Raw genomic sequence first — 24,514 nt, 5'->3', positions numbered from 1 at the left:
ACTAAAATAGCAGGTATTGGTTTAGACAGATTTCACGAAATCAGGTGTTGGTTTAGACAGATTTCACCAAATCATGTATTGGTTTAGACAGGTTTCACTAAAGCAAGTGTTGGTTTAGACAGATTTCACGAAATCAGGTGTTGGTTTAGACAGATTTCACCAAATCATGTATTGGTTTAGACAGGTTTCACTAAAACAGGTGTTGGTTTAGACAGATTTCACAAAATCAGGTGTTGGTTTAGACAGATTTCACGAAATCAGGTGTTGGTTTAGACAGATTTCACCAAATCATGTATTGGTTTAGACAGATTTCACCAAATCATGTATTGGTTTAGACAGGTTTCACTAAAGCAGGTGTTAGTTTAGACAGGTTTCACTAAAGCAGGTGTTGGTTTTACAGGTTTCACTAAAGCAGGTGTTGGTTTAGACAGATTTCACCAAATCATGTATTGGTTTAGACAGGTTTCACTAAAGCAGGTGTTAGTTTAGACAGGTTTCACTAAAATATCAGGTATTGGTTTAGACAGGTTTCACTCAAATATCAGGTATTGGTTTAGACAGGTTTCACTCAAATATCACTTGTCAATTTAGACATGTTTTAGTTAAGACATGTGCAGTTTAGACAGGTTTCATTTAAGGCAGGTTTGGGTTTCAGACATGTTTTATCTATGACATGATTATACTTGGGCAGGTTTCAGTTGAGACTTATTTTACTGTTGAAAGTTTCAATAAGAGTTATTTAATGGATGGTACAATACATGAACATTGAAGCGGTACAGCTGTCAGTGACAATTAAATCAATATTATTCTATTCTAGTAGTAGAATGTACAACAATCATGTTTCTCACTTGTAAATCTTTACCAACTCATTCTATTTAAAGACATACTTTAAAAAGATGAATTATTTGACTAAACAAATCATGGATCCAGGCAGACAGTGTATGATCATCTTCTAGGCCAAAATCTGTAACATACAGGGTAAGAAGCACAGAGCAGTTCATAGGAACGTATTGTGTTTCTTGAAACACATTGTAACCAATACAAGGGTTTACTACAATCATAAAACTGGATAATAGTGTGGCTATTAACAGAACCTCAGAATGGTAGCATTTTCGATCTAACAGCCAAACAGTGGAAGGATTGCTCCTCTCGAACATACATGTACTATGTATAATATGATAGTGACAAGGGAATACCCATAATTTAATGCACATTTCAAAACCTGTATACAGAACCATATAAATATGGAGTGAATAATTCTATATTTTCAATGGTGTGCACAATTTGGCTTTTCATTTGTCCCATATTTAATAAGGGAAATAAAATAGAATTTCAAATCGGTCTCCTTCTCATACACTTACATGTACCTCCTATATGCAAGACAATAGTGACTCTCGCTGGATAAATTCTTAACATGCGTAGAATATTGTTACCGTAATTCTGGAGAGGGATCACCGCAGTTACGTTCATTAGAACGCAATTTGGACCCACTCAGTTTCATTTGGCTTCATTCATCCATTAGTTTGACCTAAACCTCGCAGACCATACACATGTTCTACATACGTGTTTGATGCCATTTTCTGTTATATGGTATTTATTATACATGTATGTCACCAATCATATTAACGTTCATTTCGGATGAAGAGTTTTATGCCGACTGCTACATTACAAGACTTCTTTTAGTTCATAGTAAGGCCAGGAAAAAAAAAATCTCTGTTTCTTGTTTCATAGAAATTTTAAAATGAGGCGATTTTTTTTTTTTCGAACACTGAGCTAAAATGAGGGGAAATTTGAAACAAGTACGAGTACAAGTGCATTTTGGAATGCTTTAGATATTTTTTTTTCAGCCTAAAGGACATCTTATTTTTTTATGTTCGCTTATTCTATTGTGGTCTGTTTGAAATTTCACTTCAATTTGTATAGGCACCTGGGCTATAATTATAATTTTCTTTTAAACTGTTCTGTCAAAAGAGCAAGTAATTACTTGTAAACCGGTCCATCATGGCAACCTAGTGCAATTCTGCAATCATTGACAGGGTTCTTAATGACATGATGGGTAATTTCACCTTCATTGCTCTCAACAGGATAGCTGTACTACATCATCATATCAAAGAAATCAATACAATTATGCTCATTTCAGTTCACCAATGAGTATATTATTTCAGCTCGTGCAGTGAGCAATGATAATCTTGGCACATGTTGAATCCAGGTGGTCTTTTGAGACAAAGATCACATACATTATGGGAATAATTAGACTCAGTCCTACTGTTCACACATATTTTGGCACATGATAATGCATAAGACTTCTGTAAGCCTTTCGATATTTTTAAACGCTCTGTGTTTAACCATGTTAACAGTAGTAAAACAAAAATGTAAATGTCTGCACACGCGCAGGAATTGAGTTCCAAGCGGCGTTAACAACATGCGCTAAAAACGCAAAGGCTCATGGGTAGACGCTTGTTTGTAAACAATGACATGCAATGACCATCTGAAGCATGCGCAGGTGACTCTCCCGCTTTAAAAAAGCAGTGTAGTTGCTGAAACTTAGCATTCTGGTTTTTGAAAAACAGTATAAAGGGTAAAAGGAAAATCACTCAAATCTGAAAAGTAATTGAAGTCTTCAATTGCATTTAAAAAAATACACGAAATGTGATTCCACAATACAGTTTTTCAGTATTCCACCTTGTGAACCCAATATCAAACATCTTGCGATGACACAAACAGTGGACTCCTTTTTTCATTGTGGTTGTTTATGATTCTCTGTCACGTAATCCTCAACACACATAATGTTGTATTGTTTATCACAGCTGACAAAAATCAAAGTAGACATTTCTCATCCACGGTTGAAACCAGAGTCTTATTTCATACATGTACGTTACCAGTGGTTCAGATTAACCCAGCATTACCGGTAAATAATAAGGTAAGGAAAGTAGAAATTTACAAAATAACGTCAAACTTTTCGCATTCCCCATGGCTTTGACATTGTTTAAATGAGCATTCTCAATTTTTTTGGCAGTTTAATTTGCTTTTGAAATGAATAACCAGCTAGAATAGAGCAAATTTTCATAATGGAATTCATCTTTTACACATTAAAGTGCACATTTTTGATATTACTGTAAAATACTTTATTTTAACTTGGAACTGATTTTCGCTATTTTCGCTGGAGGAATGATTCAGTGAAAATAAAATCCAGCGAATTTACTTTTTTTCCTCTATTTTACATTCAACTAATCCAAAATCACTGAAAATAAAATCCACACAAAACACCCAAAAAGTCTTTTCAGCGAAAATTAATTACAGCTTTAAAATTAAAGTATTTCACAGTACAGTATGTTATATCATACATACCTGCATACAATTTTTTTTTTGTTCATGAGGCCAGACTTTTTTTATTCCTTGTTTCTCGAGTTTTTAGAAGGCAATTTTTTTGAGGAGGGTAGAAGAAAAATAAAATTAATTCTTTTTTTCCATTAGATTTGTGTGATTCTCAAAGAATTGTAAATAAGATAATTGATCGGAGAGAAGAGAAAAAAGGAAATAAAACTTTATTCCATGTATAACCTTGTTTCTCATCTGTGCGGTAAAAAAATAAAGATAAAAATATTATTTTTTTAGCATTCTTTGGCGCTTACAAGTCGCCGGGCGCGAGAAATTACGCTGAAATAAAATTATATTTTTATTTCATTTTCGGCTCCTGTTCATTAGGCGGGTTCGAGAAACAAGGGATAATAAAAGTCTGGCCTGAACTATTATTACCTTGTTCCATATAAGAGATAATTTGTGTTATTGAAAACCTATGTCCACCAGAGAAAAAAACCCAACAACATTGTATCAATTGTCTATATAACTAAAGCACAATCAAAGCTAGCTATTGACATCTTGATTATTAGCTGTTGTTCTGTTTATGATGCACAATATGCAAAAAACTTGTTTCGAAGCGGGCACTATGTAAATGCATGAAAATGTCAAAAGCAACAAAACAATCATGATACAGAGGTGGCAAACACAATAATGATAAAGTATTTGTGAAATTACCAAACAAGTTTCACATCAGAGCTACCATAGGCTTCATATAATTTTGAAAAATACTTAGATGTGTTGAATTTGAAACTAAGAACTTCAATGACAACATTTATAACTAGTAATCATAAGTTAGTAATAGAAATAGGAAAACGTACACATCAAAAATTTACAGACAATCTACACAGAATGATAAGATATGCTCTCAATATAAATTAATATGCCAACAAATCATACAGTATAAGACATTAAATTTCCACAAGAAACACAGGATGATCTCCGGAAATTTAATTTCATGATGATGATGATGATGATGATGATGTAATACTACAAAATATAGGCAACTATATTCATAACACATTTCAATCAAGAAATGAAAATGCCATTTGATATGTAACACTTGCTTTATTCCATTACCAACTTACTTCCTTTTTTTTTTTATAGTAGTAGTTATCACAACTAATATTTATTGCAAGTAACCTATAGAAACTTTTTATTTCTAAGGATGCAATGAAGTTATTATTATAAGTTGCATCATTTTGCCGTAATATAATGTAATGCCACTCACAATGTGTTTGATCTCTAGTTAATAAAAATCTTCTTTTCTAAGGGTTTATGTGTATCCTTGTGCACTAGAGTGCACTTGGACCGGCGAAGTTTTGCAACAGTGTTTTCAACATTTCCAGATCTCCCATAAAACAAAAGCAAAAGCCATGTTTTTAAACAAACCACTGTTGTATTAAATAGATACTCTTTAGATAAAAAAAAAAATCATCAAAACCTGTTTTCAGAGATATTTTTCAATCTGACAGTTTAACAATAAAGAGGTTGTGTATTGTGAGACTAAGCAGTGTGTTCATTGGTGGAATGGGAAAGTGATCTCATTATTGAAATGAGAATCAGCAACACTACTAATCACCGTTTATTTAAATTTTGGGAAATACGTAAATGTTGAAAACTCTGTTGCAAAACTTTCTCCTTACTTTAGTTCACAGTGATCGACGCACAAGCCAACTAACTATGCACCTATTTACATGTACACTGACTTGACGTCACAGTATCGCATTATTGTCGTGAGTGAGTACAACTTATAGGAAAGCAGGAGAGTGATTACTCAACTCGGATATCCTATCCTATAGACTTTCTTGCCCAAATTTGTCTGCTTTTTTTTGTATATTCCTCAATATTTGTAGAAGTGAATTTTTGACAACAGACAAAATTTGAGTAAATTTTCAGTTTTATGTTTGGCTATTTTTGTCCCAATCTTCTGAAGGAAAGTGCAGACTATAAACGGGACTATTTTGTGAATTTGTGATGAAAAAAGGTAACTGGTGGTGAAAAGGTTAATAGCATTGCTTTCCTAATCACTCACGTTACACTGTGTTCATGGGAGACATTTTTAGCATCCAGGCTATATTCAAAAAGCAAGGCCAGGCTAAGACATATTAATGTACGGATTGTTGTCAAATGTTATGACGCTTTGACGACTCTGGATATCCAGATTTGTATTGATAATATGCTTAATAAAAATACAAAAACAACACAGATGGTTATTAATCCTACACTTTAGACCACTTTTTTATTACATGTGATCCATGATAGATTTAATACATTTGGAATGCCCTCAGGCATCACAAAGCTTAGTTTACAGGTTTGAGAGACAGTTGCGTTGAGGACCATTTTGTGCAACAGTACGTATTTTTTTAATGCAAAAATAAACCTGCCTAAAATAAATCAGTTAAGATGAATGTTGCCATATCAATGAATGGAAAAATTATATGTAGGATTTAGTGTGCACAGTGATTGGTACAGGTTTAGTGAGACTGATGTGGCTGTCACTTTAGGTAAATCATTCAATTCATGTTTGGGTGAGATTGCGATCTTGTTAAATTTATCCTTGTTTTTATTTTGCTTGATTTCTGTATTTGCTCAATCACAAAAGGATGCGCATCTACGATGGAAGCGCACGAGAGACAAAAAAAAAATGTTTGCTTCAGTGAGATTGTTTTTAATTACAGTACACCAAACAGAGCATTTACATACTTTTAAGGGTTTTTAAAATAATTGCAAATTATCAATCGATGCGATGGTTTGTGGTTGATTTATAAATATCAAAATAACATTTAGAAGCTCAAAATGGTGCAAAAAATGTCTTTGAAAACCATTACAGTAACTGTACGTCAATGGTGTGGATCACGGTGTGGAGGGACTGTGTGGATCACGGTGTGGAGGGACTGTGTGGATCACGGTGTGGAGGGACTGTGTGAATCACAGTGTGGAGGGACTGTGTGGATCACGGTGTGGAGGGACTGTGTGGATCACGGTGTGGAGGGACTGTGGATCACGGTGTGGAGGGACTGTGTGAATCACAGTGTGGAGGGACTGTGTGGATCACGGTGTGGAGGGACGGTGTGGAGGGACGGTGTGGAGGGACTGTGTGGATCACGGTGTGGAGGGACTGTGTGGATCACGGTGTGGAGGGACTGTGTGGATCACGGTGTGGAGGGACTGTGTGGATCACGGTGTGGAGGGACTGTGTGGATGAATATACTTTTGAATAGAGCTTAGTATCCAATCAGTGATCAGTCTCATACATAAAGACCAATCCAAAAGGGCGTTGCAATAGCAGAACATAACTTCCCGTTTGAATTTGAATTCACATTTATATTTACAAACAAATTTCAGTTACTCCAGGTTTTATAAAGGTGTGAATTTTTTTGATGGACATTTATAAAACATTTATCCAGAAAGACTCTAGCACTTCATTCAAATAAAAAAAGATGTTTTCATTGGCTTTAGAGACAATTTGGTAAAATCCGTCACCAAATTAGTTTTTTGCAGGGTTTCTTCAATCATTGGTCGAAAAATAGATTTCATCAAATTTGTTTATAATGATTGAAATTGGAGTGATTCATTTACTAAAATAAATCTGATAGATTGAAAGTAAAAGTAGTACCATTATCGTTTGGTACACAACATTTATAAATATAAATATTTTATACAAGCAAATTCATGCCTTCATGAAACCCACTGTAACAACACAACATAGGTAAAAGGAAATAAGTGCTATAGAATAAATACTGTGTATAACTGTGACTGCCATATTGAAGGCAGTGTAAACAGCGATGTGAATCAAAATATTAGTGAACTGCAAAAGACTGAGCGGGAATCATGCAGTCATACATCCCAGGGAATATACCAATATGCTTCTGTTGTATCTATACCACAGCGTTGTTACATTGTACATGTAATGAGTGGCAATCTGTCTGTGCATTCAGAGTGTACGAATCTAACGTCAATCTAATCTAGGAGTGCAGTTAGTAATCAATCAGATACAATAGTATTACTACGTCTAAAAAATTATAATCAAAAGTGCTAAGAATTACCATTACAATAAAGGTGATTACACAATAGGGTCTACCATGCATGGATACAAGAGAATATACTAGTCAAATAATCACAATCGTTAAAATATTATATGGTCTTTGACTCCAGTAAATGAAACGTGATTACCTAACTAATTGTCACATAAAGCAATTACAAGGCAGAGGGGAACAAAATTGTCATTCTGATAACGCTACCTGCATGTACCCATGTATTTAATGATACTCAAACTATTTTTTTTATAAAAATATAACAGATTATTTTTATTTTATTTTAAGTAAATCAAGTGTGTTTGAACCATTAAAACAAAAAGTGTATTCACTTACTTTGATTTGGTTGATGATTTAGTTGTTATTACTAATTTGGTCGTCATTTTTAAAATTTAGCGATGTAGATTTATTTTCAAGTAAGGAGAAAAAATGAAAATGTAGGTGGCCTTAACAAAACTCAAAGCAAAAAAGTAACCAGTATTTTATTCAAAGCAGGTGACGGACTACTTACTTATTTCTACATCATTGAAAGTCTGCATTAAATGCTTAACTACATTTTAGTCAATGTGAGGCTACTTAGAAGATTGTGCCTGATTGGCTACCAAGCCCTAACAACCAACAATCAGACCAATCAGAGAGAAGCTTGTTTGTTGACAGTTTTATTCAACATATCAAATATTGTTTTGTATATATGCAAAGACTCAATTGTAAAGTAACAGAAAGGTGTGAACCAAATTGTTGAAAGACAAGATGAGAGGACTAATTTATTTTCACGTGTAGGGGAGGGAGCTGGATGGAAATAGAAGAGGGGCAATTGGCACTACAGAAGAAATCTAAATAAAAGAAGCAGTCACAATATTTTCAATTCCATTAGAGAATTCAAATCACACAGTACCAGATGGGATGAACGAGACAAAATTATTGCATATATGATAAGCAGACTATACCTTTATCAATTTTAACTCAATATTGAAAACAAATGCAGATACCAGTATTTTTTTTTTTTTTTTTTTTTTGATAACCGGATAGTTATTTTGACATTTGAATAGTAATGTGCCTTGATGTGCATATGCTCCTAAAAATAACTTGGCATTAAAGCGCAAAAATATCTAAAATCATTAAAGCCAAACAATTTTTTCATTTTTCATAATCCTGCCATATGTCATTATGACAAGATAGAATTTCATTATAACCCCTCCCCCCAACCAAAAACAAATTAGACAGATACATGAACTACAACTATCACAATTAAATTCAATAAACAAGTTTTTTTAGCTAGCTTGTTATTTTACCTAATTTACCCTGTAGCTACAAGTATCATCTATTTTCTCACCACAAAAAGAAATCTATTTCTCAGATGTTACGTGTTTTGTTTGACTTATTACCACCTCACGCAAGTACATATGCTTCATGAACTGTTTCGAAATTAATTTTTTTTTTTTTATGTTATGAACCAGTTAATTTGTGGTTGGATTTGGTCACATTCCAACATGAAGGATTTCAACAGAAGTTGAATTTAGAAATTACCGATTCACTGTAATATTCAAACGTTAACTCCATTCATTGCTGATAGAAACACTTTCAACGTACAGTGGCCACTCGCTAAGTTGAGGAATCCAAGCAAAAACCACGACTTATCGAGGGTCGTGACTTACCGAGGGGGTCTCATGAAAGGGGGGGTTATGAATTGAAAATTGATAAAAGGCACATATAGACATATATGGGTCTATTTTTACTTTAGTACGTTTTCTTTATAGGACAATATCACAGCATCCATGTGGACATGGATTCAACTCAGTGCAACAAGTTTTATGGATCTTTATGACAGGGAAATGGCCAAGAAGTATGTAAAGTTGCGACTTCATATTTAATTCGAGTCAGGTCATCGTGTATCTTAATAATTAACAGCAAGTACAAATGTAGGTGTTAAGTTGCCTCCTCCAGTTTAACTATGCGACAAAACATTAGTTCTTTTACTTCAAAACTGTCGGCAAAACACAGTTGCGACTAAGTCGAAACTGTGATTCACTGAGGTGCAATTTAGCGAGGGATCACTGTATTTACACAAGTGTCTTAAAAGTACAAACGTTGCATAAATAGATGAAACCCACAGAGTTGAGTGCAGACCATACCAGAATAAAACAGCCATTCCATGTCGAAAAGGGGAATGGAATATTATGATGCCTTTCAAGTAGATGAAGGTCAACCAATCAGTGACTGTGTACAAAACATGGGATATCAGCCATCCAGAAAGACAGGATAGAAAGTTTTTGATACAAACTGGAGCTGAATAATTATGCAAAACATCTATAAACGCATAACTCGGAAATTACTCATTAAATTGGAATAAATCAATAAAGTCTGTATTCAGAAATTATCAAAATCACACCTTATGGCTTATTATTGCCTCCAAATCCGGAACTTTTCTCTAATCATAAAGGGCTGATACAGGTCATCGTCGCAAATCATTACCCTTTTATGGTTACTGTTTAGCTTTCTTGCATTGTTTTTTGTGACGAGAAGGAACAAATTTTGAACAAAACATAAGGTCTGGCGGGCGAGAATGCAAATGGTATGTAATTTGAAAAGTTGCTCGGAATAACCGGTACAAAACAATTTTGTATACCCTACTCCTGCACTTTAAGATTGTGTTGATCAAATCTTGACAACACCCACACTAGTACTACTATGTAACAAATCCATGTACATGCTTTTCATTCCCAGGGTAGTAGGCATTGTACGAGTATTCAATTGTATGGCAGTTTCATTTATTATCCCCAAAAAGTACCCAGCTTGGAAGAAGGGTGTGTGAAAATGACAGTTGTGCATTACAGAGAAAATTATGTCACCCAGATGAAGATGCAAGTTGACCAGATAAATGAATACAGATATTGAGTGGGTTTAATTTCACACCCTCCACTAATAAATTATTTGTTCAAGTGGCTTCATAAATAACTGTCATTTATATAGATATTAAAAAAAATATTAAACACATATTTATTCAGTTTATTTATTTAATCCGTTATACGACGATCAATGCCTTATAGTACTAGTAGCCTACTTGTCGATACTAGAGGTAAAATCAACGGTAACTGCGCAAAGGGTAGCTGCAGTTCTGTAGCTCGCTTGGTTTCGCTGTCGGTTATTTTGTTCGTCGTGGTGTTAACGCGAAACCAGGGAGCTACAGTTCCATCCTATGCGAGTTACCATATTTTACCGACCTGAAATCAGGTCGGGCCGTAGCAGCCGTTTTTTTTTCATTATTTTCGCCTCAAGTTTCTACTTTTCTACTGTCGATGGGTCCCGAAACTATTTCATCAATTATTTTGAGGGCGATTGTCCGAAATTGGTCGATTTCACGACGAAAACTGCGTGAAATGGGAAAACTGTGACGCCTTGTGACGTCACGATAACTTATTCAAGATGGCTGCAAACGCGGGGATTTCGCTGTAGTTTTCCGCGGTTTTCGTCGTGAAATCGACCAATTTCGGACAATCGCCCTCAAAATAATTGATGAAATAGTTTCGGGACCCATCGACAGTAGAAAAGTAGAAACTTGAGGCGAAAATAATGAAAAAAAACTGCTGTTACGGCCCGACCTGATTTCAGGTCGGTAAAATATGGTAACTCGCATAGGATGGAACTGTAGCTCCCTGGTTTCGCGTTAACACCACGACGAACAAAATAACCGACAGCGAAACCAAGCGCGCTACAGAACTGCAGCTACGCAAAGGGCAACATTTTACGGTTTGTTCTTTCCGGGTTACATCAGGATCTGCAAGGTATCGAGTACGAACGTGGGTTTACGGCTTGTTCGAGCGCCGCACCGACTGCTGTACATAGACAACCAGAATGATCATTCCAATGTCGGGTTACTTTGAAAGACGGAAGTACTGCTTACTGACCACATAAGTGAAAACACGGTATGATAAATAAACCAAACTGGGGTCGGCGACCGGCGACATAATGCATAGTACCAGGGCTACACATCGCCGGGTCAACTGCGGCGTAGACTATCGCACATCATTTGAAAGCACGTTTTAAATCAAACGATAAATGAACAGACTCACCTGGCCGTGCGTTCAACAGAATCAACGTAAACGTTACGAAAACCAGGAAAGACAGCAACACTATTCCATTTCTTCGTAAGGCCATTGAGATAAATGCATTGCGCAGGCGTGAGATCGACCTCATACCCTTTAGGAGGTGTAACCTTCTTAAGATGGCGTGTTTATATTATGATTACGTTGTCGACCAAATTGGACACACGCACAGGAAGGTCGATTGCAGATTTGATGTCTTACTATGAATGATGAATGGGCGTATTACTAAATACACGTGAATAAATATAATGAATGTGTCATGTTCTACAATGGAACTACACCATGGTTCTACAGTGGTCGATTAATATTCGAACACTTGGGGGCGCTATTTGTAGAGTTTTGATGCTCACCACAGATAACGCTTGTTTATAATATCTCCGACAACTTTGGGTTGGTTGTCTGAGTTTATAGGGGATGTAACTGTACCTGTACATGAATGAAATCAAGTTTTCTCTTTTATTTAGCTTCACAATTGACAGTAGCTAATGCTCAGTATTAGTCATCCAATAAAACCGTTTTCGATTTTTCCATTCACTAAATACTTGGTTTTTTTTTCTTCTCGTATGACACTAGAAATATACCGGGAAACGGAGATGGTAACGTCACATTGCACCGCGTCCACTCTTTCTTACATTACGAAATTCAAAAATCAATTATCCGCAAATATCTTTATTGATTTGCTCATTTTTTTAATTTAAAACGTACTTTACTAAAATGTAAAACACGGTTCATTATTCGGAAAACGTGCGTAATGGACACCACTTACGCCGACAACGCACAGTCCGACAAACAAATATGAGCAGCATTTCCAATTTTTACCCATTGTAATCCATTCATACACAGCTTGAAAAAGTAATAATCCCAATCTATATAATTAGGCCCTCCGCATGATCCCTAAAGGTCACACATCTTGGCATGTTATGGGGGTGCTGCTTTTCTATGGGAAAGAAATGTGTTAACCCCATATTGAATTATGCAAAGAATTGTGGGATAGAAAATTGAACTATAGAGGGCGTTGGAAGGGAATCATATCTTTTCCATACAACCCTGTGCTCAGCCTGAGGCTAACATCCATAAACTGTAAACGACTCCTGTTTCCAAGTAACGCATTATTTTCGCCAGACAGATACGTTACAAATCTGTGGCATATGGTGGCCATTCGTACTCACGTAAGTAGCGCATGTTCATTTCAGAAAAGTATAGAAATGTGAAAGCATGTTAACGAAGTGCTCGCGCGTAGACTGGTAGTCTTTTGTTTGTTTATCGGTGTTTTGACAAAAATATGATTACCGCGGAACGTAACATAATAATTCATAATATTTTATATTATTAAAAAACAAACAAGAAACTGTATGCAAGTCTACCGTGGCTCTTGTACGTCTTAGACTGTTGTCTATGAGATTAAACTGTTCCAACTTTTGTTCTTCTGACAATGGCTGTATTTCTCATTTGACGGTGATAATATAGATCGTGCTATTCGATCACACATGATGACAGTAGCCCAGTAGGCACTGAGCGCCTATTAGTTATAATACACGCTCTGATCGTATCAATACGCTGCAACTCAAGTTAACAGCTGACCCACAATGGTGGTATTACAATCGTGACAGTTGTTGGTTTAATGTCAGAAGATCAACCTACTTGTTTATAGCACGAGTTCATACAGGCTGCTATTTTTTCCATTGAAGTGTATGTTACAAAGAAAGGATTAATCCGATATTTCCACAGAAGATGACTGCCTAACAATCATACATGTACACTTGCCATATTTGAATAAATTCGTGTAACCCCGTCAAAAATCATCTGAATTCAGAAACATTGAAATAACACATTATCTTGGGTCATATGTTGTGATTAATAATGGTTCCAGAAAAGGTTCTTGAGGTATGTACTATTTCTCTAGTTGATTACTTGACGCATGGAGCAGGGAACAACCACTGGTGGCGCTGTATACACTCAAAATATGTTTATGCTTGCCAACGCCCACGCCGGCGAACAGTGTAAAAAGCACTTGACACTTGATGAATTTGGTGACCAGTTTACGGTTTAAGTTTATTGCGATAGAAAGCGTGGACCGTCTTAAAAAAAACACAATAGTCAAAGTAGGGTCAAGATCAAGTATTCTAGTACGTGATTCCGGCGTTTCATATTAAATATTTTCTATTAATAATTGCATTTTAAAATAATATTCATGAGATATGCCTACGTCAGTGCGCATGCCTCGGGCCATTTTTTCCGTATTCCACAAGGTAACTTTCAGAAGAGATGCTGAATTGTTCGAGTTACGGCCATCGAGTTACAAAAACATCATCGAGTTACAAAAAATGACCCATATTTCACAAACTACGCCCACCTTTGCAAAACCACTCCCAAATTGTAACTCGATGTTAACAGGATTTCGAGTTACGGGCAACATAAATTGTTGGTTTTGTTGAACGTCCAAATTTAGTAACTTGATTTGTTATTATCAGTTAACCAACTGGAAATATACAACGTCAAACGAAATGAATGTACACACTAGTAAATATGTATATGACTGATTATTCGCGATATCCAAATGCTGCTAATAGCCTCTGTTTCTGTGCGTGAGTGCTCGCGTGTCTTTATCCGTGTTTTTCTGAAGGTAGACAGTTTCTCAAGGAAGGCAATGTGAATGTCGAAACCATGAGTGCAGCTAGGTGAAAGATTAAATTACATGTACAACGAAAATAAATATATAAAACGCGTAAACAACATGTAACAAATACTACCAGTGTCACCCAAGTATTGATTTTCAAACGTCTTGCTAATCATGATTCGTCGTTTGTTGCTGACTAGAAATGGCGGCGTTCTTGAGACGTGAATGGACCCGGGGAATAGAATCAAAGATCAGCCAATATACCCACTTTTATTTATAGTAGCGGATAAATGCATTTTAAATGAAAAAACGCTCGTCAGTAAATCGAACGTGAAGGGCAAGTCCGTATGTAAAAAAATGCCTTAATAAAAACAATAAAAATATATGAATAATAATAAGAAAGAAACATGTTCTGACCAGTTTCCACGAATGAAACTCATTTTATCTGTACACTCATTCCATTTATTTGCAAAACATTCGATAAATACTAACGATAGTAAGTGACGCTATTGAATGTACACTTTGCGTGCTGGACATGTGCCTGTCGTATCGCCGCTCAGGTCAATATAAAACGCCTCGGTGTCGATCTCACCGGTCCGCAGAGCTTCTTTCATAGCGATGTAGTTAAAACACAATGGTATCGGATGTGGTATTTTTAGTATTACCCTCAGCATTCCGCCTGTTTTTATTCCCCGTATACAATATGACATTTTACTGACTAGATATGCTTTCATCCTGGTGAGCTCTTCTGGGTACATCGCCAACTCGTCTCGTTGTCTCATCTGAAAGAGGAACATAAGTTTGTTTTCACTGAGTACATGAAAATATGTTATCACACAGTATTATCAAAGATAGAATATCAGAATTTAAATCTCAGTCAATATAACCGAGTGTCAAAATAGTGAAATTAATCCTTTTACATTTGGATTATGAATAGTGTTCTTCCCACAATGCTGCTAATGTTGGCTCCGGATTCGGATTTAAATTTATTATGGGGTCGGGCTCGAGTCATTGAAAATATTTACCTCAATTTCGGATTTCATAAACAATAAAAATCACGCCTTTGTAGTGTTAACCGTATTGATGCTAAATATCGAGCATGATTTATTGTTTTAGAAACATTATGTTTGTCTCGAAGAAAATTTGCCACAACATTTTATTGATTGTCATTTTTTTTTTACTATTTGACTTACACGTGTCAAATTTCGTTCAGGATAAGTTTAAAAGATCACAAAAATAAAAAAAAAAGCAAAAACATCATATCTGGTAATGTAGTTCCACTGTCATTTACTCGAACCCGAACCTGAAAATTAACCCAAATCTGATTTCGAATCCGACGCCAAATTCAGCATCCGTGATCATCAAGTTTATTTTTACACCGAACAAAACCGCCTTCGTTTGACGAAATAATTAACCACAGAAATACACATGCGCATTGAAATAATAACGCGTACATCTGGTAACGAGTTAATATGAATCCAGTTCAATACTGTGATAACTGACAGAACCGCAACAAATGGATGATTGATACGGGAATATATGATGCGGGCCTTTGCGTGGTGACAATAAATAATATATAATTAGAGGCACTTCTGATTTAATAAACAATATGCTCAAGTGAGGTCAGAGTTCTCGTGATGACAATGATTAGGTAATTCTTGAAAAATGTGTACATAAAATCAGACTTTCCGTATTTTGTATTCACTCTTCGGGTCATCGTGGGCATGCACTTACATTTTTTTGTGCAAAATTCAAAAAAAAAAATCGATTTCAAAAATAAAAAAAATGACCAGAAACCATTTCCGTTGGTCTTGGCCTTACATATAAACACGGATATTCACATTAATATGACAACAAAAATGGTTACCATCATATGGACCGGATAGTGCGTGTCGATGTCACCGGGGATCGGAGGGCACACATGACGCCATTTCATCTCAGGACTGTCGTTTACAGAACATTCCGTGATGACTGTCTGATTTGGGTTATGCGCCCTCATATCTACAAGAACAGGAAGTCACGTATCAAGGTGTATCTTACCAAACGGGGAAGAGGGTGAGGAAAGGAATAGCAAACACACGATGCTGAAGCTGGCCCTGGATTCGGGTTCATAATCTAATTAATTTTTGGTTTGGGTTCGAGTCAGTCTGATTTGACTTATTAGTTCAATGTTTTTTTTCACAAACCTTTCTAAGACAACACAATTCACGCTAATGTAGTACCATCTTTAATTTATTGACTACTAAATACTGCATATTTGCCATTTCAAAGGATACAAAACATATTTGTGTTTCCTAAAACAGTGGCGGCGGCACGGAGGGGGGAGGCGGTCGCCCCCTCAAAATATTTTGGGGGGCGTCGCCCCTCCAAATACAAGCTGAAACCCTTTATGTCAACAAATTTTCCTCTCAAAATGCAGCAAATAGCGTTTCAGAAGGTCTAAATTTGAATTTGTTTAAGGGGACATGCCCCCGGACCCCCCAGTAAGGTCGCCCATGAAAAATTTCGTGCCACCGCCTCTGTAAAACCGATGAATACAGACAGCATAAGCATATAAATATTCAAAATCCCAGAACCCCAAAAGGAACACGAATCTGAATCCGCGACCAACTGTACCAGTAGTCTGCCCTGCACATATACACCAGAATAATAATATCCACAGAATTTTGAGAAATATTACAATGGTCCAGATTGACAACTATCTTTCTCAATACTACATTAGCGACGTTTTGACAGCCATACAAGTTTAAGATCAAATTCACCCTAAATAGTACTCTGGTGTCACAAACCTCAAACAACTAATACATGTATTATAGGTGTCTGAGCACAAACGTGTGAATCATAGCGAATTAGCCGTTCCAGTACTACCCGACAGTACTCTTAGAACTTGTATTATTCATACACAGCAATGCGAGGAATCAACTTTTGGTAAAAATCGCGGTCTAGGAAAACTTCTTCAAACCATTTCAAACAATTATTCAACTTGAAAAAAGCACCCCTTGAAAGAACAAATCCACGAAAAAGGTCGGCCCCTTATTACATACACTGGTTCGAAATATGGTCCTATCAGTGTCATATGTCACATATTATATCAATACAGCAAAAATAAAACCGTTTGATTCCTTAAAATGGGACCCCTTGCCCCGTTGAAATACCCGTTTAGATATTATATCTGTACTTACCGCCCGGGTCTCCCATGATGTAGCCATCAACTGCCGCACCAATCACCAACAGCGTCACCAGTGTTGAAAACAAATTTCCAACAACACACAGACATGTATTCGACATGAATGACGTCATATTCACCATTTTGAACTAAATACACAAACACGAGTCAAAAGCACAATGGTAATTTTTATTTGTTGAGTAAATTTGTTGCGATATCACTGAAGCCCGTGTGAAATGCAAATTAATATACGTACAAAAACTCATCACGTGTAGTACATTATTTTAACTAATTATATCAAATATGATAAATTGTCTTTAAATGAAAAAACTATATACTACGTGCTGGTGTATTTAATACTGGCGACACCTCACCGCCGAATTGGGGAGGAAGAGGGGTGTCACCCATATGTTTAAAAAAGTTCTTTGTTATAAAAATAATCTCACATCAAATTCATGATTTTATATTGCAATGAGAACCAAAAAACTTACTAATAATGTAAATAGCAAAAATGGCGTATTGCAGGATTGTATGATGATGCAATGCCGGGATTAACAGTTTGTCTTTGAATATTTTATAACATATGTTAATATCACACACAATTCTTAATTATGAATGTTGCCGGGGTTAGATTCCATGGAAATTCATTTTAAATAATGTGTACATTAACACAGATTTCTCGATAATTTACGATAAGAACCTGCAATGAATACACATCGTGACGTCACAGACAATCGTGTTTCGAAAAGAGAAGTCATTTTTGTAATATCTAAATATAAAAGCGCCACAGTCGCAACACCGCGTATTGTTCATGGGTCCCATGCGACCTATGCAACGCGTAGAAAATACACAATTGTTTGTTTAGAAGAAATCCGAATAAACGCTGTATGACGAGTGTAGGTATACGTATCGATGATAGAGGTAAAATGACCTCCATGCATTGAACACGCGTTTCCGTGGAAAAAAAAACATATATAGATAGAAATGATTGTTTGTATAAATACAAGCAAAAAAAGATTGTAATACGAACGGATTAAATAAGGTATTGGAGTCACATTACCTTGATACACCCAAGCATGCACGTTAACTCTTGAAATTGACAACGCCACATTTTATTCCATTTTATACCAGTACAAAATACACTACGTATGCATTGCCTATTGGCTATTCGATTTTCATTTAATCTACAACACGAAGCTTGCGAAAACGCATTTGTAACCAGCTTTGCGTGACTTGGTGTTCTTTTATGGCCAATCAATTTACGGTAAAATTGTCATGGGGTGCGCGTGAAAACAAGTGTGTATGTTTGATTAATGCAGCGTAAAGAACATATGCACGCGACTAAGCTGTAGCGAGGTTTAATAGAAATTTCCCACTCATTTAATCACTGCTTTACACTTGATCATGTCTGCAAACATGGTTTTTGTAAAATTAGTTTTAGTATTTGTCTTTAAACCGGAGGAGTCGCTGCCTGCGCACGCGCAGAAATTCAGTCCCAAGCGACGATAACAACGCACGCTAAAAACGCAAAGGCTCATGGGTAGACGATTGTTTGTAAACAACGACACGCTATGGCAGTCTACCGCATGCACAGGCGACAACTCCTCGCTTTAAAAAAACGGGCCTATCATTTGTGATTCGCAAGAAAGTAAACATGATAAGATTTTAACCGTTGGAAAAACAGTTTTTGCAAACTATGAAGAATTTAGAAAAGCTGGGCCTATCACACAATAAAAACAGCGTATTGCGTGCGACAAGACATGTTTTAAAGTTTGACTGGGCTTTTCCCGCCCGGTTTCTCTAATAATTTTATTACAACTCTCGATAATGAACCATTTACTGACTGTCACATCTTACAGACATTTAACATTGCTAACAATCGATTGACAATTTTTCCATTAAGCCCACTTCACAATCATTTAGCTACAGCGGAACAGCATCTCGACTATTGACTATTGAATTTTAGTTTTAGTATTGCCATGAATGAAGAAGGTAATCAGCAGCTGGTTGAATGCACTCACCGGTATACTTGGTACGACACTTGTTCTTAGCAAGCAATTACATATTGTCCGTGGACGAGGATGAATTTTCAAGGTGTACCAATAATTTGATTCACTTGAATCTAGGGTCCAGCCGAATAAGTGATATTAATACTGATTCCGTGGGTAAATTGGTTAAAACTTGAGAAGTTAGAGTTAAAGAAAACCCTAATACAATTACTAGTATACTGAGATCATATATTTTCAAGGGATGTCAATCTTTACTTAATCTGAATCTCAATAATCACACCACACCACACCATCATACCAATAATGACAGTGTTTTGTTGTATTAGACAGTGGCGGCGGCACGGAGGAGGGCAGTCGAAAAATGTTGGGGGCATCATAGTGCTGTGAATAACAATTTTATATGTGTTGTTCACATTACTCTCTATATTGATAATATAACACGTATAATAGTAGGAAACATGTTTTCAGTAATTCAAAAACAATACTGTTATTTTGCTTCTGTATTTATTCGTTTGTTGAGGATTTCATGTAATGCTCATTTAATCAATTTTATATGTTCACCCATAATGGTTTTTCTCTGTTTTCTTTTAATCGTTGAAATATATTCTCCATTATTAGGGGATATCGATGTACGGGGGTAAGATGCATCTGACCGGAAACTAATCGATAACAATACACATTAAAAGTCTTAGTACACTAAACTTTTTATTTGTTTTTATAGTGTATAATGGTATATAAGATACATTATAAATTTGTGATCAATGAGTTCAGGTTAAAGTCGATAAGCAAAAGATGAATAAACGTGTAATCGATATTATGTTGTTGTAGAATAGGGGAACATATAGGCATGCATAAATGTGTATGCTCAGTCGCTGTTTCACTTTTAGTTCAACAGACACGTGACGAAAATGGCTGCCGAGATCTCGCCGGGAGCCACGAGACTTGTTTTGTTGTTTACACAAGTCCCATGGCTCGTATAAGGTCTAAACAATAACACACGTTTATATACTCTTCCGATATTTGACATATTCGGGATACGTATTTATTCGATACAATAACAATCTCCATATTTAACACAACGTGTATGGCCTAGGCTATTTTCATTTTCAGTGTATGATCAATATACGTGTCACAATCATGATAATCTCTATATTTAACACAACGTGTATGGCCTAGGCTATTTTCATTTTCAGTGTATGATCAATATACGTGTCACAATCATGATAAGCTAAACCACCTGCCTGTCAACAGTGTCACATACAGCGGCTAATATAACACGTTTAATTGCATTCAATATCTTTCACAATACCCAGTCTAGTGTGTATCCATCGTTATACAAAATTAAACAATTATTTTAGTTATTATAATCATAGTGTCAATAAACAAGCTGGCAATAAACGTTGTACATCTAAGTTTGCGATGTTTTCCTACCACACGTTCATAGCGAAGTCTCCCTAGCACATGTCTCTCTGGTACATGTCGTCCTAGCATACGTCTTGGACACATGTGCGATTACGCACGTCACGTGCACGTGGTAGAGCAACATACAATGTCGGTACCTTTATAATACTATATATATCCATTATAATTACATGGGTTAGTAACATATAGTTCAGACACATTTCTATCATAAATGATTTGTATTAGTATTACTTCGTTGTATATCATCATCTTAAACGTTCGCCTGGTGGTCATATAATGTTTGATAAATCGCTTCCTCGTCTTTAACCAGTGCGGTATAGCGCCGCTCGCGTTCTGGGACCTCATAGGCGTAATCATAACCGGGATTGCACGTGCCAGCCGGAGCAGAGTTCCGGGTGGTTGGTGGGATAGTTGGGTTATCATCCGGTATTATTTCAAAATATTCAGGGATAACTTTTATTGCGGGGTTATCGGTGTTGTTTTGGCGGATGTTTTCTGTTTTTTCTGTCTGTAATGGGAATGTGACGAGCTGGTTAGCATGTGCAGTGCTCGCCGGTGACACGTCGCGCTGCGACTCTGGGTTACCTTGCCTGTTTGCTATTGGTGAAGTCGATGGCGAAGACCTCACTGTGCTCGGCACGCCAAGGTTATTAAACACTTCACAGTTGAAGTTTTGTTTCTTTTTATTCTGTCGGGAAAACCAAACGTAAAACAGTAAAGCACACAGTAGAAGCGTACCGAAAAAGGTACCGAAGAATGTTCCCAAGATTTGTCCCGTTGCATCGCACTGGCTCACTGGGGCAATTGGACTTCCTTCCGGCGTTGTCTCGGGTGTGCTTGAAATTCGTCCAATGACTGTGAGGGCGATGGCGACGCTAGTATCGCCCTCTATGTTCGCCGCTCTGCAAGTATATTTCCCATCATCGGTGTAATCAACATCGCTTATCACTAGAATTCCATTCTCGTACGTTGTGAATTTTTCACCCTTGTCGTGGTTGGGTGGTATGTACCGCCCTCGTGGCGTGGACCACGTGATAATAGGTTCTGGCTGACCAGAAGCGTTGCAAAATAATTCCACCATCGTACCCGCCATGGCGATGACGTCATCGCTGTAGTAGTCTATTCTCGGACTTATGCAAATAAGATCATCTTCGCTCAGCTGGGTGAGCTTTCGACCACTTAAACTGGGCGGAGAGTAACATATCGCCCCAGACAGAAAATTACCAGGACGACCACTCCAAGCAAGTAAATCTATCAATCTGCAGTCGCATTGTAGCGGATTGTCGTCAAGATACAGTTGCGACAGCCGTGGCAGAGAATCGAGAACACTTCCACTGAACGTCTCTACCTGGTTTGTTTCCAGCTTCACGACCATAAGCTCCGATAGATCATCCAAATACAGACGTTCCAGACCCGCTAAATGATTGTTGGACAACGACAATGTTTGTAGTCCCGATAGTCCAGCCAACGACGTATTAGCCAGTGAGCTAAGTTTGTTACTTGACAAGTCGAGATAGAAAAGTTGGGACAAACACGAGAACACGTCCCCGGGTAACATTTCTATTTCGTTCATTTGTAAATATAGCATTCTTAATAGTTCAACTCCGTTAAATGCCTGGAGTTGTATTTCTGAAATAAAATTATCGCTCGCATCTAAGGTATTCAGTAAAGGAAAATGTGAGAGTTCGTTCGCGTGAAGCGTGGAGATGAGATTACCAGCCACGTTGACATCGACGACGTCCGTATGTATAGGTATTCTGGTGAAGCCACTGTATCCACAGTTTTCGTGCGTGCCTTGGGGAATGGTTGTCGTGCAGTTGTAGAGGCATGCTGTAACCGCAGTCTGTAATGTAAGCGACGCATATACATGTATGAAGAAAATACCACGTAATGACGTCATTATGTTTAATGCAATCTGTAGAGAAAAAAAATAATACAATTTAAACTTGTTGATTGAGTTAAAGTTTGTCAAATCGTTTAAAGTGTTTCTGGCCTGGAGAACGCTATTTGCCACCCCCCCCCAAATTATTGCCAAAGATAATGCATAAAACGTCTGCACTATGCAATAACACATGATACATGGACACGCGATGTGAAGCGACCATCGGAATTTAAGCATATAAGTAATCAGTGCTGCAGAGGGGGCTCGCCCCTCGAAAATCGAGCTGAAACCTTTTGTGTCAGCAAAATATGCCCCTCAAAATGCAGGAGATAGCATTTCAGATGGACTAGATTTCAACATTTTTAACGGGGAGCATGCCCTAGTAAGGTCGCGTCTTTGTCGCGGGGTTGGTGAGCAGTTCTCTCCCCTCCATATACAATTTCGTGTAGTCGCCTCTGCAGTGGAATAAATAGATTATTCATTTACCAAAGTTCCAGTTTTCGTACATACCGACATACGTATAGTTATTATATTATAGTGATTGAACCCAGTTCAGGAGAATGAATAAGATAAACAAGTAACTTAATGGGAAGTGGTCGTCGCGCAGCGCGTGTTCGAATTCCTTGTAAACAAACAGTATACAATGTATTTTACACGCGTTGTATACGTCGCCATGAGTCCCATATCGAACAGGACGCGGCGCGACGACCACCGCCCTTAAAGTTGCCCAGTCATCGAGTTCTTACATATTTATTGATCAGCTGATCGGGTTAGGGCAGAAAAAGAAATGAAACACGTTCTCGCAAATAAGCAGTAACTGCAAAATAGATAAATAAAAAAAATGAAAAAAAGGTGACTGTTGCGCGTTTGAATTTCGGGTAAACAAACAACGTTTTTCGCACGCGTTGTTTACGTGGCTTGGGATCGAACACGACACGTCACCAAGACCAGATTCTAGAGCAGTTCTTCTAGATCTACACTGGGTCAGAAAACTACTTACTGAATAACACGCGCATGCTATGTGTTGAACTAGTTTGGCAATTACATTTCACACTTCGCAGTGGATGGTTTTATTATTACTGTTATTAGCCTGACTTACCTGAGATTTTAGAAACACGCTTTACGTTGATATTCGTTCATAGATGTACATGATTTCAGCTGTATTCCTTTATTGACGTCCCAGATACAGTGTCAATAGAGATCATCTGCGCAGTTATGCTGTTTTTTAAACAATGAAACACACGTTGCAATGTGACGATCCTCAAGTTATCATGTATAAGTCAACCGTCAACTTACGTCATTCATACTTCGGCGTCGCCAATATCTTGCGTATTCAGATGAGTGGCTTCAAATTTACGACGGATATGTGCGTCGGGATTCAAGCTGTCATGTGATATTATGGCCATGGCAACAAGTCATGCCATCCGCTTTAGGTTGATTTTACGTTAAAAAATAACCGTATATTGATATAGGTCCAATAAAAACGAACACACGGCCTATTTGTCAGCTGTCTAATGCAGACCGATTTAAACCGTTCATCGAATTTACAACTCCAATGACGTAATCATCTGAGGGGATACCTTAAAAGTTTGCAACGAGTAACCAGAAATTATGGCAACATAAACTACCTGTATATCGAGGTTTCTGTTGTGTGGGGGACTGAGTACATTGATATCAGTAAAACGATCAAGGTCATAGTTCAAATACGATAAGAGATATGCTGTGTGTATTTGGACCTCGCCCGTATAAATTCGAAAAACGTACGTCACACTGTATAAGGAGGTAGTAACGAAGATTGATAACGTTTATAAGTGAACTTATGTATGACTCATTGTGGCGCTATGTTATGTCCCTGCGTTCACTGACAACGACTTCAGTGTATGATTTATAGCGCACAAGATTCGTATGAACATACATACAA

At 37.0% G+C, this 24,514-nt stretch overlaps 2 protein-coding genes across 2 annotated transcripts in view; both read right to left on the bottom strand.

Annotated features, from left to right (window-relative positions):
• LOC102807521 (alpha-1,3-mannosyl-glycoprotein 4-beta-N-acetylglucosaminyltransferase A-like) overlaps positions 1-11,566 on the bottom strand; it is a 73,432-nt gene extending 61,866 nt beyond the window's left edge. The window contains exon 1 of the mRNA XM_085497729.1: positions 11,465-11,566. Coding sequence (XP_085353855.1) covers positions 11,465-11,549 — 85 coding nt within the window. The 5' untranslated portion in view covers positions 11,550-11,566. The remainder of the gene's footprint in view (positions 1-11,464) is intronic.
• A 2,987-nt stretch (positions 11,567-14,553) lies between these two features.
• Positions 14,554-18,421, bottom strand: LOC102807392 (uncharacterized). The gene is made up of 4 exons (XM_006815631.2): positions 18,341-18,421; positions 17,297-17,429; positions 15,982-16,115; positions 14,554-14,896 (listed from the first exon to the last, which is right to left on the bottom strand). Exons 1-4 carry the CDS (start codon positions 18,389-18,391, stop codon positions 14,621-14,623), a joined length of 594 nt encoding a protein of 197 aa, XP_006815694.2. The 5' UTR covers positions 18,392-18,421; the 3' UTR covers positions 14,554-14,620.
• Positions 18,422-24,514: the final 6,093 nt, after the last annotated feature.

This window comes from Saccoglossus kowalevskii, chromosome 4 (assembly GCF_978046115.1).
Source record: "Saccoglossus kowalevskii chromosome 4, keSacKowa6.1, whole genome shotgun sequence".
NCBI classification, from domain to species: domain Eukaryota; kingdom Metazoa; phylum Hemichordata; class Enteropneusta; family Harrimaniidae; genus Saccoglossus; species Saccoglossus kowalevskii.
This window is presented reverse-complemented; position numbering and strand designations above follow the sequence as displayed.